General features: G+C 38.3%; 1 protein-coding gene across 2 annotated transcripts in view; it reads right to left on the bottom strand.

Annotated features, from left to right (window-relative positions):
• Positions 1 to 13250: 13250 nt before the first annotated feature.
• The window catches only part of caln1 (calneuron 1), a 111031-nt gene continuing 107719 nt past the window's right edge, over positions 13251 to 16562 (bottom strand). For both annotated transcript variants that reach the window (XM_056474395.1, XM_056474394.1), the window contains exon 6: positions 13251 to 14287. In XM_056474395.1, the coding sequence (XP_056330370.1) occupies positions 14160 to 14287 (128 nt within the window). In that variant the 3' untranslated portion in view covers positions 13251 to 14159. The remainder of the gene's footprint in view (positions 14288 to 16562) is intronic.

Below are 16562 nucleotides of genomic sequence, written 5' to 3'. Positions count from 1 at the left end.
GAAGGGTAGTGCCAGTGATTCACTCAGCAGTCCGGACTATTCGCTGTAGTCTACGGAGGTCAGTTTTGGCAACTGAGCTGAACCAGATGGTGATTGAAGTGCAGAGGATGGATTGGATGACAGCTGAGTAGAACTGTACAAGCAGCTCTTGTGGCAGGTTCAACTTCCTCAGCTGATGAAGGAAGTACAGTCCCTGCTGGGCTTTCTTCACAATAGAGTCTATGTGAATGTCCCACTTCAGATCCTAAGAGATGGTGGTGCCCAGGAACCTAAATGACTCTACTGCAGCCACAGTGCTGTTCATGATGGGGAGTGGGGGGAGTGCAGGCGGGTTTCTCCTGAAGTCCACTTTCATCTCCACTGTTTTGAGTGTGTTCAGCTCCAGGTTGTTGTGTCTGCACCATAAAGCCAGCCGCTCCACCTCCTGTTTTTATGGAGACTCGTCACTGTTCCGGATGAGGCCGATAACAGTAGTGTCATCCACAAACTCACAGAGCTTGATGGAGGGGTCTTTTGCAAATCTACAGTAGAACATATTTGTTTGCAAGATGTTTATTGCTGTCAATGCTGGGGAATGATGTCTTGTAGTTAGTGATGTCTTTCAGGCCTTTCCACACTGTAAACAGATGAGAATGAACGAAGAAAACTCTCGCGGTGAATAAAACGGCTTACAGTGGATGAAAAGCACTTCCACATCAGGACAGCACATCTTCTTTAACACAGTTACATCCGTACACCACCTTCTGTTGATATAAAAGCATGTCCCACCACCGCGCGTTTTGCCCGTTGACTCCGTATCGCGATCTGCTCTGTACAGCTGATAGTCCAGTAGGTGTAATGCACTGTCCGGAATAGCTTCATTTAGCCAGGTTTCTGTGAAACACAGCGCAGCAGATTTCTTGTTGTTGCGTGTGAGCAGAAGTAGTTTGTGCATTTTGTTAGGAAGTGAGCGGATTCCGTTCTGAAGCTGCGCTGTCTCAGCCTGACGAGCGCGCTGGCTCGCTTCCCACGCCTGCGCGTCTTGTAGCGTTTCCACAGTGCAGCTGCTCCGTCAACGACAATGTTCCACAAAACGCCAGAGAAATCAAAGTCCGGTTCGTGATTAGTTGGTGTGCACTGCCAAATGTTCAGCAGCTCGCCCCTGGTGTAACTGATTGTGTTTGATAAACATAAGACAGGACAAACTAACAAAAACAGTGCAAAACTGGGTAGCTCCCCACCGAGGCGGCCATCCGCGAAGCCATTTTGGTGAGGCTTAAGTGCTGGGTTCCACACAATTAATTTGTGTTGGGGCAACATTAAGGAATTAAGTTAACTTATTAGTTCCCAGCAGGCCCAGGTCATCAACATGATGTCAGATAGATGTTGTACCTCAACATCAGGGCGTTTCATTTTGTTTGGAATTGAAAATCGGGTTGATGTCAGAAGCCGATCAGTACAAAGCCAATATTCAACATCCAACCTAAAAACAACTAAATATCAACATCTAAGATTGGTACAGCTTGAGGTTGTGTGGATGTTACCACTATGACATCTATCAGACGTTGGATTTTGGTTGCCATACTCGACAAATAAATGTCAGCATTTGAAGTTTAAGATGTTGGCTCAACCTTGGATTTTGGTCACTTTCCAACACAACCTAAAATCAACCAAATATCAATTTCATTTGATGTCAAAATAACGTCTTTAGGTGCTGGCTAGACATTGAATTTTGGTCACCTGACATCGTGACCTAAATCTAACCTAACATTAACATCTTATGACATTATGGCCCTGCTGGGTTTTTACAAATTTGAGTGGATTAAACATAAAACAATTAAATTGTCCCAAAAAGACATCTAGAAGTGTATTGTTTCTGCTCATTTTAAATAAGTAATTTGAACAAACCACAAACATAATTTTTTGAGTGAACCATCAGCAATGTAAGAACCTCATCTACTACTTTACCTGTTGGCAATAACGCAGCAGCATATCCCAAGAATAAAGCAACTCTCCACAAACAATTTTAGGTTGTCATTTGAAGATTAGTGGTAAAACCCTGCTGTTCCGGTGACAGGAGGTTGATGGGTTACTAAGAGGGTGGTTTGACGTGTCAAAAAGCACCAGCTGAGCTTGTTCACACAACAATCCTTCCTTCAGCAACGGTAAGGCTGTTCTAACTTAAAAGGACATCAACTGTGCATACTAATCAAGCCTTTGAGCGCCTCCCACTACTGAGCCGAACCTCTCCTGCTGCGGCGCTTCAGGCTCTGTGTGAATGACAGCTCCCAGTCATGTGAGCCTTGCCACATGTTTGAAGCCTGCTAAATATTCAGCCGCTGTTTATTATGCATTTACAACTCGAATTAGGGCAAATATCTTTTTCATCTTTCCATATTAAAGAGCTCTGGTATAGGCAGCTCTGCTCTGTGGGCCTACCGGCTTATGGATTTTCTTTGTGGTAGAAGCTTGCACGTTTTATAGGAGACTTGTGTTATTTTATAGTAAGCTGTGAGGCAGCAAGTAATTGGGGCAGTTCGTTGCTCTCGAATACACATAATGACTTTGTAGTCTATAGTACAGGAGTAAATAATTAAAACAGATGATACGCCTCCATAGTTCATTACAGTTAATATTGATCATCATGATTCATTACTGGCTCATTAACTTAGTGATTCACCCTTAGAGCTCTGATTTGGCTGATGTCTGTGACTGAGTGCAGTAGCTTCATATTTTTACAAAAAAATCGAGACAACCAGGCTTTGTGTTTTGCATCATTAAAAGTTTCAGAACTCAAATTATATTTGCTTTGAGCTTGTGGTAGAGTCTATACTAGAATGTGAAGGCACTTGAAATCAAAATGGATTAAATTCCATTAAACTCCAAAATCTCTTATGTACTTTTCAGCATTAATGGTGCCATCACAGAAGTGCAAGTTACCTTTGCCAAAGGCACTGACACAACTCCATACAACGACAGACCCTGGCTTTTGGACTTGTTGCTGGTAACAGTCTTGATGGTGTTTTTCTTCGTTGGTCTGGAGCACACGGCATCAATTCCTCCCAAAAAAATATCTGAAATGCTGATTCATCTGACTCATCTCACGTTTCCACTGTGTGATGGTCCATCCCAGTTGCCTGCGAGCCCAGAAAACTCAATAGCGCTTCTGGACACTGTTAACATAGGGCTTCCTTTTGGCACAGTACAGTTTTTACTGGCATTTGTGGGTGTAACTACATATTGTGGTACTTGACAAAGGTTTGCCAAAGTAGTCCTGAGCCCATGTAGACATGGGACAATAACCATTTTCAAGGTATACTGCGATTTGGAAAAGTCAAGGTTTTAAAACCGTCAAAATTTTCTGCTATACCGTTTCTAAGATATGTGTACGGTTTTTTATTTATTTTTTTTGTTTTGTTTTTTAGGACATCTTCAGCAGAAAATAAATCTAAAGATGGTGTTTTAAATTGTAAAAAACATCTTTTTTTGAAACAAAAAAGTCTGATTTATTCGAATTATTAAGCCTGACATGTTTACTGCTCCAAAATATTATTTAATGTTTCTTAAAATAAAATGTCCTTTAAGCACTGAAATTCCTCCAGATTCCTTTTAATTACGTTATGCACTGTTAAAGGTGAAATATCCAAATGTGTTCATATCTGTCTTTTAAGGAACATTTCCTTAATTTTCTCACGTATTTGTTGGCCAACATGCGATCCTCTGTGCAACTTTGCTCCTAAAGGACTAGACCTTTCTTGGATGCTGCTTTTGTACCAAATCATGATTACAATCACCTGTTAACATCACCTTCAAATCACATGAACATTTAACCAATTTACCTGATTTTAATTCCTAAATTGCTCCTGTCCCAACTTTGTTTTGAAAGTGTTGCAGATTTGATTGACAGAAAAGGATGTATATTTACAAATTAAATGAAGTTGACGAGACGAAACATGAAATATTTTGTTTTCATATTGTCTGCAACGAAATACAAGTCAATGTAAATTTGATCAATGAAATCACTACTTTTTTTATTTGCATTTTCCATACTGTCCCAACCTCTTTTGATTTGAGGTTGTAGTAGTCCTTTTGTGATGTCATCAGTTTGTTCGCTTGGGCAGAATATCCTTATACCACTACCCTCATATGAAAGACCACTGGCACAAAAACATCAAAACAAGCAGTGCATTCCAAAGGGAATACATCGCCCTCTGAAAAGCACTTCAGCATGAAAACTATCATGGCCGTCATATTAAAGTGTATTTCCAATTCTATTTGGAAGGCCATTTGGAAGGCCTCTTCAGAATGAACGATTTCGAAGGGTTCAACTGATGGGCACTTCAGGCACCCATGATCCTTTATGCAAGGAAGTTGTATAGTGTCAAAAAGCTTATTCTATTCAAGGTCTCATCCATATGCCCCAATCCCTATAAAGCTGTCAGGTAAGCTCTTTTGAATTTTTATGATCCCTTGGTTTTCATAATCCTAGACCAGGCCGCATCCTGAGCAGATGCTGTGGAGGTCATGGAGGAGTGGAGAACATGAGACTGATTCCTGGAAGACACCAGTAACAGATGAGTCTTTGCACTGATCCCATGGGGCAACCTGTACACCAGCCAGTGACCTTCTCACACCTGAAGCTTCTCCACATTGGACGTCCAACCTTCTTCAGCCTCAGGCACCCAGACAGCAGCTCCACACAGGAAGTTTGGCCAGAGAAGAAATGGTCATGCCTAACTGAGCCTGGTTTCTCTCAAGGTTTTTTTTCTTCCTTCACTTTTTTTCAATTGGTGAAGTTTGTTCCTTACCACTGTCACCACTGGCTTGCTTGGTCTGGGACTTGTGGATCTGCAGATCGATGGATTTTGTTTGGACTTCCAGCAGTGAAAATTAAACTACACTGAAATGAACTAAACTGAACTTCAACTCTGAAAACTGGATTGACAGTTTCAATCTATTAGAACTATTTTAAGCTGCTTTGACACAATCTACAATGTAAAAGCTCTATAGAAATAAAGATTAATTAAATTGAATATGCTTAAGTTAACATGTGATAGTGAAAAATGTATTGCATCAGAGCTTTAGCACCTTCTAATGGTGTGGATACATTTTGGCCTCAGTGGCCTCCCATACCCTCAAGCTGTTTGCTGTGAGAAATGACAAGGAGCTGCATTATAAAAAATAAAACCCTAACTTCTGTTCTATAGTCCACTTAAGTTGGTAATGTCATGATAGTAGAAATCAGTAAGAACGTGTAGTTCAGATCTCAACCAATTTTTTTTGTGTGCAAAAACGTATTGATGTTTGAAGCGCACTATGAAACAAAGCCACTTTCTCTCAATTGGTGTCACTAAAATTGAACACAAAAAAAAAATACGCAAGGGAGAGTTCTTTAATCTCATGTGGATTCTGAATGCCAATACATAAAGATTTAGTTAAAAAAAATGAACTGTGATTTTACAATGGTGATTCTACAGTTTAAGATAATGATTTTTCTTTAGTATTAGATCACATCAGGAGTGTATATAAGCACTTTTAGTTGTTTACTTTTGGGACCTGATTGAGCATTTGTAACATCTCCATTGTTCAACAGATTTCCATGCAAACAGTAATTTTATAGATATCTATGTAAATGGTTAAAAAAAAAAAAAAATAAAAAATAAAAAAAAATAAATATATATATATATATATATATATATATATATATATATATATATATATATATATATATATATATATATATATATATATATATATATATATATATATATATATATATATATATATAATTTTTATGCGGGCAAAAGATTTCCTCACGTGAATTTAACAATGAGTTAAAAAGAAAAGTGTGTTGTAAATGTACTGTAGGCTAAATGCCTCTCAGTATGTGCTTTACATGACAAGAGTGGATTTATCAACGACTCTTTATGGAGGCTACATCGTTATGCCCAAAATATATATTTTTTCCAAAAACACATTTGTTTAAAACCAAAAATCATACTTACAATGTGTCGCCAGGATGTTCAGTGGTTGATTTTAATATAGCTACCAAAGTTGAAGTCTAAAACGTACAATTATTAACGAAACCTGTGTTCATGCGACATAGAAACAACATTAGCTTTGCTTAATATTGCTTTTATACCTAAGGTTGTCAATTTAAGTCACACCTGTTTTTAGTTTCCACAACATAACAACAACAAACACAGTAATGATTAATGGCGTAGCATGTCTTACATTTACACTATGGAGTCAGTAAAAACACAAACATTACAAAAAAAATGCTTTATTGCATAAACTCTATGCATTTGTCCTGTACATATTTGAATATGTATATTAAAATGTCTTAGGCTATGGCTAGCTTGCAACAAGCTAATCTCATCTATAGCTAAATATTCTGCATGCAAAGTGTACAGATCTGTCATTAAGTGAATAACTGCAAATAAGTTTATATACATTTGTTTCTTACAGTTAAATCCGATGAACAGCCATCTCAATTGTTTCCCCAAACTCTTTATTTGAAATACAACCCTCTTTACATTTCAGTCTGATTTCTTGGGACATTTTGTTCACAACATTGTAGTCCTAATTATTAAAAAGGCCATTACCAATATTGTCTTTAAAGTAATCTGAAATCATTTGCTGTGTACATATGTATTACATAACACTGTTTTGAAACGCCATTCTTTAATTGCTAAAATCTCTCCCAACCCCAACATATAATGTAAATTTCACATTCAACACATCATTTCATTAACACACCCAAATCTCTAACTGAATGCTACAAGCTAATGTTACATTCTGGATCAGACAAGGACAGTTTTATGAGGACAAACACAGTGAACGAATTAATCGTTTTCAAACACCAGCCACCAGGTGACGCCATTGTACCAGAATGAAACATATCGACTCGTTAATCAACATTCCAGTGAGAAAAAGGGGTTGTCGTACTAACATTATACCTTTGTAATTTCACTATATGCACCTTTGTTCTCTTTAGTACACCTGTGCAGACAAATATGGCTTTAGTCAGGGTTCTCGGGGGCGAACGAAGAGCTGGCAGAGGTGTGTTGGTTTCAGTCGCTCGCCCCCTCAGTAGCCCGACGCGATCTGTGCAGAATGTACTGCTTAAAACTATCATGCCAACAGAAAACACACATGTAAAGCTCTATTTACAGGTTTCCGCTCATTCACATGCATAATAAAGTTGAAGCAGACCTCAGGAAACAGGTGAAGAACGTATACAGGTGTCCGAGGAGATTGACATTCATGAAACACAAAGAGAAGAACTGCGTCAGGCACAATTTCAATCGTCTTCCAGTATCATTCTTTTCCTTTTTATAAATGGCATTTTTTTAAGACTTGAAGAGTCTGTGATGCATGCTAAGGAGGGTTTAAAGGGACAATTCAATCAAAAACATTGTTCATTTTCTTCACTATACAAATGACCTGCCTTTCCCTGCTGAAAAATCCAGCTTAAACCAGCCTAGGCTGGTTGGCTGGTTTTAGCTGGTCGACCAGCCTGGTTTTAGAGGGGGTTTGGCCATTTCCAGGCTGGAAAATGACCAGCTAAATCCAGCTAACACCAGCTTGACCAGCCTGGTTTTAGCTGGACATAGCTGGTTTTGGCTGGGCTCCCAGCCTGGCTAGGCTGGTCAAGCAGGTTTTAACTGGTCATTTTCCAGCCCGACCAGCTAAGACCAGGCTGGAAATGGCTGGAAACCAGCCTGGAAATGGCCAAAACCCCTCTAAAACCAGGCTGGTTAACCAGCTAAAACCAGCCAACCAGCCTAGGCTGGTTTAAGCTGGTTTTTTTCAGTAGGGTTTGTTTAAAAGAGCAATAAAGAGTAGTTTCAAAAGGCAGTCATTTGTGATTTGTAAAATGCAGGTCAACAGTAACTGGCATTTTGAGAGTTAAAGAAAGGAAGGAAAAAAGAACAAACACAAATTAACAAATTAACACACGTGGCTCAAAAAACTATTTTTGCTGCTTGTTCAAACTACTTATTTAAAATGAGCTGAAACAATACAATTCTTGAGATTTGTTTAGATCAACTTAATTGTTTTATGTGCAATCTACTGAAATTTGTTAAGTTATACTTAATCGATTTGTGTTGTGACAACATGAATGAGGGCTTTCACACTTTAATGCCTGGTCCGGATTTGTATTCACACTGGCTGCATCCGAAACCGCCTTACTCAGTAGGTACTGCATTTGAATTTAAACGTACTACTCGGCTGTTAGAAAAGTACGTTCTATATAGTATGAATGTGAGCAGTATGAATGGAATTCAGACGTACTACATCTGCCATTTTGTCATGGTCATGTGACCTACCCTCGTCATTGCGTCGCTACACTCCCATTCATGAATTCTCTTGTGGGGAATCAAGGGATAGCGCAGCACATGGGACGCTTACTTCAGAATCTTGTTGGAAGTAGTAGGTCATCCGGGTACTCCTCGCATACTGATTTCCGAATTCTATGAATTCAAACACATTCAACAATTCTATGAATTCGGACATACTACTCGGCTCGCATACTGATTTTAGCATACTATAAAAGTATAGTTGTAATATAGTTTCAGACGCAGCCATTATCTTTTTTCCTTCTGAACCTCGGTACGCTTGCATCATCAAGCTGCTGTTTTATGTACAACTGTTGCTAGGTGACGGCCAAGAATACAAAGTGCCAAAATGGAGACGTACGCATATCACAGTTGTTCTGCTTTTACTGAATCTTTTGGTTTTGTTATCAAAACCAAAATAAAGAGAGCCATTGTCGCGAAAAAATTATTAACGTTCAGAACATCATGCAATATCAGCAAAAGTCATTTTTGGTGGAGACAAGCAGACATTCTCACTGTTAGTCCTGCTTGTCGCCAAAGGAAGATGATACACAGATAAACACACACAAATGAACATTGTGAAAACTAAAATTTGTTGTACAGTTGGCGGTTCATTTCCGTTATTTGGTACGATTGTATTCATATCAGAAGTGAACCATACCAGAGTTCGCACAAACCGTACCCCAGACCACCTCTTTCAGGCAGACTCGGGTATGGTTCATGGGTCCGCACCCGAGTTCAGAAGACAACGTTCACACTAGCTAAACGTACAGACCAAAAGTGCTAGTGTGAAAGCACCCTGAATTGTGTGGAACCCTGCATTTTCTACAGTGTGACAACACATTTGGTCTAACCTGCCAGGCCTGATTTCACAAGGGAAAGTTTTACATAACTAGTTTACGTATTGTCAGAAATGTGGCTAATTCATACAAATTCATATGATTTTATTCAGACAAAAAGCCTTTTTAAAAGGAAGCGTGTACCCAAACCCCACCCCTAACCTTTTTATCAATGGGGAATGAGCAAATTGTACTAAAAGGATTGAATGAGATTGGACAAATTCATACAAATTTAAGCCACTAAATCAAAATGTTACTAATCGCATGAGATTGTGTTGAACCTGCTCAAAAGTGTTTATGCCAAGGTTTTATGCAGTTTCTTTCGTGGGCTGATCGGTTCATTTCATAAGGCAAACATGTTTCATCACGTATTCATTTCAAGAGTTCACACTCAGCTGTTGATCGATAATAAAGCGTGTTTGGCATGCTGTCCCGGGAGAGAGCCCTGAGCTCAGAATATCCATGAGCCCGGGGCTCTCTACCGTTTGAAGGGCGAGAGGAGAGTTTGAGCTCAGATGGGTCCCGAGAACTCCCCTACTTGTGAACTGCTGAGATATATCTGACTTAAAGTTGCTTTAGGATGCTATTTGAAGAAGTCAATTTACTTATGGTTTATGTTTTTTGGACTGTGGGAGGAAACCAGAGAACCCGTGGTAAACCCATGCGAAACACGTGAAGAACATGCAAACTTCGCACAGAAACGCAGACTAGCCCGGAGAGGGCCGAACCAGTGGCATTCTTGCTGTAAGGTAAGAGTGCTACCCACTGGGCCACCATGCCACCCTATCAGAGAAGGGGAGGAGTAGGGGTGGAAGGGGGGATTCTTCAAGACGAAGATGACTGGAGTAGAAAGCTCAGGTAATTTATAGTGTGTCAGTATTCGTCTGATTGATGCAAATATGATGAGCTAATGCGGTACCAGCTGTGTTCAATCACAAGCACGTGATCCTCTCGAAATTAGTTTATAAATAAACCACACTTAATTTTGCCTGTATTTGTTTTTGTTTTTTTGACTCTCAAAGCGCCGCCAGCTGTTGACTTGCATTTAACAAATCATTAAGAACCACAGTTTCAGCTGAAATATTTCTTTAATCATCAACAACCAAAAAAGCTCATCTTAAATGGGCTGAGGGTGAGTAAATTAGCACATTGTAATTTTTGGGCAGACATATTCTGCAGACCAAGATGCAATTAGCCTGATTTCACAAGGAAATGTAACTATTTTGATTTTTGTCAGAAAAAAGTGGCTAATTCATATGTGTTCATACGATTTAATTCGTAAGTTTTTTAAAAGGAGGTGTGTGCCCAAATCATTTGGAGATGAGCAAATCAAACTGAAATGTACGAATGAGATCCTACAAATATACAAATTAGCCACTAAATCAAAAAGATATGAACTGCTGTGAGATTGTGTTGGATGCAATATGTACCACATTCATAACCATAAACATGATTGTGATTCAAGGTAAAGTGAATAACATTCTCAACGCTGTTAAAAAAAAGAGACTGGCCAGATAAAGTGAAATGAAAATGTTTTTTTGTGGGGGTGAATGGCTGATGACATAAACACAGCAAAACAACTCAAGCTCATCCACTCAGAAACATATGAGCCAGAAATACTGAAAATGTGCATTTCAGCAGGATTAACCCTTGAAACAGCAATAAATGGCTATAAAGTACCATTAACCACATTAAGAGCTTTTACTGCAAACCTCAAGCAAACACATCTTGTTCTTCACTCATCAGACCCAGATTGAACATGAAGACTTTTTCTGCTCTAATTTTGCCAGAAAATATTTGGAGTAGGTTTTATATGGTAAAATAACTTAAACAGACCTGAGAGTACTACTACAGTTGTGTTGATAGCTAAACATACAATTAATTTAGCTAAAATAATTTTTGTATCCTTTATTTTTGGCTTGTGAACATGTTATAAATGTACTGTAGAACAGTTGTTCTTTAACTTTTTTCTTAAATACTCCTGAAAGGTTTTTCATGTCAGATGATGTTTCAGATGTATGTACAGTAGAGCATTTTTCTGCTGTAATGATAATTTTCTTTTTGTATTTTAAAAAGCAGTGACAGTTCATTTAAAATAATCATGTTCCATTATTCCAGAGGTTTTAATGCTGTTACATGTATTGTTATTCACTCACCAGCCACTTTATTAGGTACACCTTACTAGTACCTCTGTTTTGCCTTCAGAACTGCCTTAATCCTTTGTGACGTAGATTCAACAAGGTATTGGAAATATTCCTCAGAGATTTTGGTCCATATTGACATGATAGCATCACGCAGTAGCTTCAGATTTGTCAGTTCTGGTGACTGTGGGGGCCATTTAAGTACAGTGAACTCATTGCCATGTTCAAGAAACCAGTCTGAGATGATTCATGCTTTATGACACCACCACCACCATGTCTACATGCCTAAATGCATTGAGTTGCTGCCATGTGATTGGCTAATTAGAAATTTGCATTAACAAGCAGTTGGACAGGTGTACCCAATAAAGTTACCGGTGAGTGTACAGGATGTCGGAGGCTGCGTCCGAAACCGCATACTTCTATATTATATAGTATGCTAAAATCAGTATGCGAGCCGAGTTGTATGTGCGAATTCAAAGAATTTCAAAATCAGTATGCAAGAAACCTGGATGACCTACTACTTCCAGCTACATTCTGAAGTGCGCATCCCATGGACGCTGCGCTATCCCCGTGAGAGAATTTCATGAATGGCAGTAAAGTGGCGCAACTGATGCAGGTAGATCACCTGACCATGACAAAATGGCAGATGTAGTACGTCTGAATTCCATTCATACTGCTCACATTCATACTATATAGAACGTACTTTCTAACTGCCGAGTAGTATGTTTAAATTCAAATGCAGTACCTACTGAGTAGGCGGTTTCGGACGCAGCCTTAATGTACTTCACTTTTTGCACTGTTTACTAGCAATGAATTCACATGAATTTTCAAGTTTCTTGTGATTGTTTTGATGGTTTATAATTTCCATACCCAATAAAATATTTGAAGTTTGACAGAATTAGAAAGAAATTTTATTTTAGTTCTTTATAATTATGTCACACATTTTTCCTAAACTGTGCAACTATTAAATTAATTGATGTTAAAGAAACTAATTAAATAAGAAATATGATGTCAGCACATCTTATTTTTAGTCAGTGTTTTTTGTCTTATTTTAAATAGTTTTGCAATTAAAATGAGATTATTAAAATGTGTAAAAGTTTAAAGTTTCTATATATATTTTAACATTTCTGTACATAATAAACCAGTGTACAATGCTTAATATTTTAGCAACCGTAGGTATATTTTTCATTTATTAATATTTTTGTCTTGTTTTCCCTCCAAAAAAATTCTTAAAATGATACAAAAACAAGAAAACAGTTCTACAGCACTACAATGTTTAATTTATAATAAAATACACATTAATTGCAAAGTATTTTGATAACACTTTACAATAAGGTCGCATTAGTTAATGTGTTACTTCATGCATTTACTAACATGAACAAACAATGAACAACACATTTATTACAGTATTTGTTCGTGTTAGTTAATAAAAATACATTACATTCATTGTTAATTCATGTTAACTCATGGTGCATTAAAGTTAACAAGCAAGAATTTGGATGTTAATAAAGCTATACTAAATGAGGAACTATGATTAATAAATGCTGTACAAGTATTGTTCATTATTAGTTCACATTAGTAAATACATTAACTAATGAATCTTACTGTAAAACAGTACTTTTTAAAGAATGTGAAATTCATACTGCGTAACAAGACAAAAATACTGTTTATGAAAATAGTATTTTGACAGCTACATTAAATCGCTTGGCAGACACATTTCTCCAAATTAACCTGCAATATTTATATGTTCAAAGTTATTATGAAGCATTCTGGGATGTGTTTTTTAATATTGTTTTTGAGTGATTTTGTTTGAATGCATTTTTTGTGTAATGATGCTACTGCCCTATTTTAATTGCCCCTGGTGGGATTAATAAAATTGTTAAACTTAATGAAACCAATATATAATATAATATAATATAATATAATATAATATAATATAATATAATATAATATATTTCCCAGTGATGGGTTGCGCTGGAAGGGCATCCGCTGCGTAAAACAAATGCTGGATGAGTTGGTGGTTCATTCCGCTGTGGCGAGCCCGGATTAATAAAGGGACTAAGCCAACAAGAAAATGAATGACTGAATAAATAATATAATATAATGGTGGGGATTGTGCAAAACTTTTCTCGCTGTTGCATTGCTGTGCTCATTTACAAACCACTTCAGAAAAAAAAGCATTAGACATAGGAAGATCGCACAATCAAAGCGCAGAAACACATTCAGAATGATTAAAACTATGAGTCGGGCTCATAGATTTTTTGGAGCAGATGACTATGGATTTAATTAAGAACTACGACGAGCGCTCGTTCCTTCCTTTCTTCCCTCCCCGGCCTCCCACCATCCAAAGAGCCAGAAAAGCACTCTGGCAAGAGCAGACATAAATAGTCTCCGGAGTGGATGCTGTAGCTCTCCCTCCACAAAGGTGTAATGAGTTGCCAATTACTTTTGCCTTCCTACATCGACAGCAGGCTCGAACCCAGCAGAAGCTCATCAGTGAATCCCTGCTTGAAAAAAAAAAGCATGGAGGAGATGGCCACATCGTCTAAGAGGTGCTTATGAACTCCTGCATGTTATTGCATTAGGGAACAGAGGTGGCACGAAAAGCAGAAAGTCAGCCCTTTAAAGTCCCTGCCTGAGAGATGAGACCCCGTGTAGAACATGCTGGCTTGGCTGGCCGTACGTTTCCCTTGTCACTTGGTCCGCATGAAAAAAGTAACGGGAGAACAGGAATTAAAAAAAGAATAAAAAGCTCCTCTTTTTTCATTAGTGAGGTGTTTGGTTTTTGTTTGTTAGTTTCCAGAAACTTCATGGACAGACATGCACATGCAGGCTCCGCCCCGCTCACAGTGGTGTCGCTACTCCATGCCGTTGCGCAGCATCTGATTGGCCGCGATGAGCATGACGCTGATGATGAAGGCCATGGCGAAGGCGCATATCAGGCTCTTGCGCACACACGTCTGACGGTTCTTCTTTTTGGGATGAACTGCAACACAAAAGCAAAGAGGGTTAACCCTTAATTTGAGCTTGAAGTATACAGTATATGGCCCCGATCAACTGTTCCTTATTTGTCAAAATCTGGACTTGATTCTGTTGTTTTGAAGGTATGTAAAAATAAGTTTCTGGTATTTGGGGTCAAAACGACCCCACATTGAAAATGAATGTGAAAAATCATATAGACCCCAAATTACACTATTAGTACACAGGAAAAAAAAAAAACAGTTGAGAGATAGTTCACCCTTTCAAACACTGTTGAACTTCTTTCTTCAGTTGAACACAAAAGAAGATATTTCAACCCAAGCTAATTCTGGTTATGTACCCCTATAATCATTTCTGGAGAGCAAGTTTAGATTTGTCCCCCAGTCGGGTTTCAATTCACCTGTAACGCATGTCTTTGGACTGTGGGGGAAACCCGAGCCCCAGGAGGAAATTCAGTTTTTCCTCTTGCAAAGTTCACAATGTAAAAAGCAAATGCACCATGGCGCAGCCCAACTGACTCTTAAAGAGAATGGGAGATGAGACTCTGATTGGTTTAATGCATGTTATGCTTAAAACAAATCCATAACTCATTAAGGGAATAAACACAACCCTGTTAGACCATGCACCAAGTGCAAACTGTATTTTTCCATCCTTAAAATTGCAATCGTGGATTCAGACACGCCCTTAATGCTTTTGCGCCATGCACTTTAGACTTTGCACCTAAATCATTAAAATAGAACCTCCAGAACATTTTTTTCAGCTGATACAAAAATCTGAATAACAAAAACATTGACAGCCAATCAGGATCCACCTTCAAAGTGGCACATCATAACTATTATAATTTTAAAAATTATTGTGTGAATTTACATGCACAAAATTAGTGGCGGACTATCAAACATCTTATTAGTCAGAAACCATGGTTTAGCATTGCATGTAAATGCATTTATCAGTGTTCTGGCAGTTTAATCACGTGCACGTCTAATTGTGCATGTGAGGTGCACATCAAAATGTACTTCTTTTCCAAACATTATCTATCTAATCAAGACTAGCATCTCCCACCAGTCCTTACTGCGAACATGCATCCTGCTTAAGCAGGCACTTCTAGAGGCGGTGGTAATATTTTGTTCACTCTGACGCTTTGTCTCAACTGCATCACACACACAGTTATACATTATAATAAGCAACAACACTGTGCAATTGTTCAGATGCTAATATTGTTATCTTAATAGTTGCTATTCTCGGTGCGAACAGGCTTTTATTCCCTAAGAACTTCAGAAAAACAAGCCAGCGATTAGCATTTATGCTAATCTGAATGCATTTTCTACTGATGTCTGAATGCGTAGGTGTCAATTTGCATTCCAGCCGACCACCTTTCATCTGTCAATCTGACCTGTCTAAACAAAGCAATGTTTCTTGAGCAGCTGGGAGGTGGAGATGAAGGTTCACCTGAGCACGTCCGGGGTGACAGTGGGGTCTGGGCTGAGAATAGAGTTAGTTATTAGGTGCTTCTGGAGCACACAGCGAGACAGATTGTGTGCCAGCCTCACCCCATGATATCATTTTCCGCTCCAGTCTTCCTTCCGGCACAGAGCACCAGTCAGCAAGTCCTGCCTCCTGCAGCCAATCTCTGGCCTGGTTATGCCGGGATAATAAGCAGACGTAGGTACTCTTTCGACTGAGTGTGTGTTGCTGAGGAGAACTTTCATTCTTGCCCCACTCCCGCCTTTTCAAATGGCAGAAGATAAAAGTCAAGATAAAATGTCTCACAGCGGGCTCAGCATGTTTTGAACTTCAAAAAGTCTCAGCACTGCAGCACACTTGCAAAAAGAAGTGTGTTGCATCTGCAATGTTGTGTACTTCAAATCCAAAATTATAAGTGTATTTATAAAACTGTACTTAAAGACAATATTCATTCAAATGGCCACTTAGTGGGAATAAAGAATGAGATTGTTTAACTTTAAAGTATATTTATCATTAGTATTATGTTTGAGTTATATTTCATATAGTACATTAATTGTGATGCACTGATTACAAAACCAAAGCAAATATGATGGTATTTGAATATATTTTGTATAATTTAAAGTTTACATACTTGTATATAAGCACTAATTTGAAACCTCCTCATTGTAAGGCATTCTCTTGCTTCATATGAGATCGACGATGGCGACTGCTGTAGTTGTTCCAGTTGTGCTATGTTTTGGTATTTATCTTCAGGAAATCACTGAAGGCAACGATATCATGTTATTATAATGATATAATGTGGCAATATGATCGTAACTGTA

Source organism: Danio aesculapii, chromosome 15 (assembly GCF_903798145.1).
Source record: "Danio aesculapii chromosome 15, fDanAes4.1, whole genome shotgun sequence".
In the NCBI taxonomy this organism is placed as follows: Eukaryota; Metazoa; Chordata; class Actinopteri; order Cypriniformes; family Danionidae; genus Danio; species Danio aesculapii.
The sequence above is the reverse complement of the archived record's forward strand: the minus strand, read 5'-3'. Positions and strand labels throughout refer to the sequence as shown.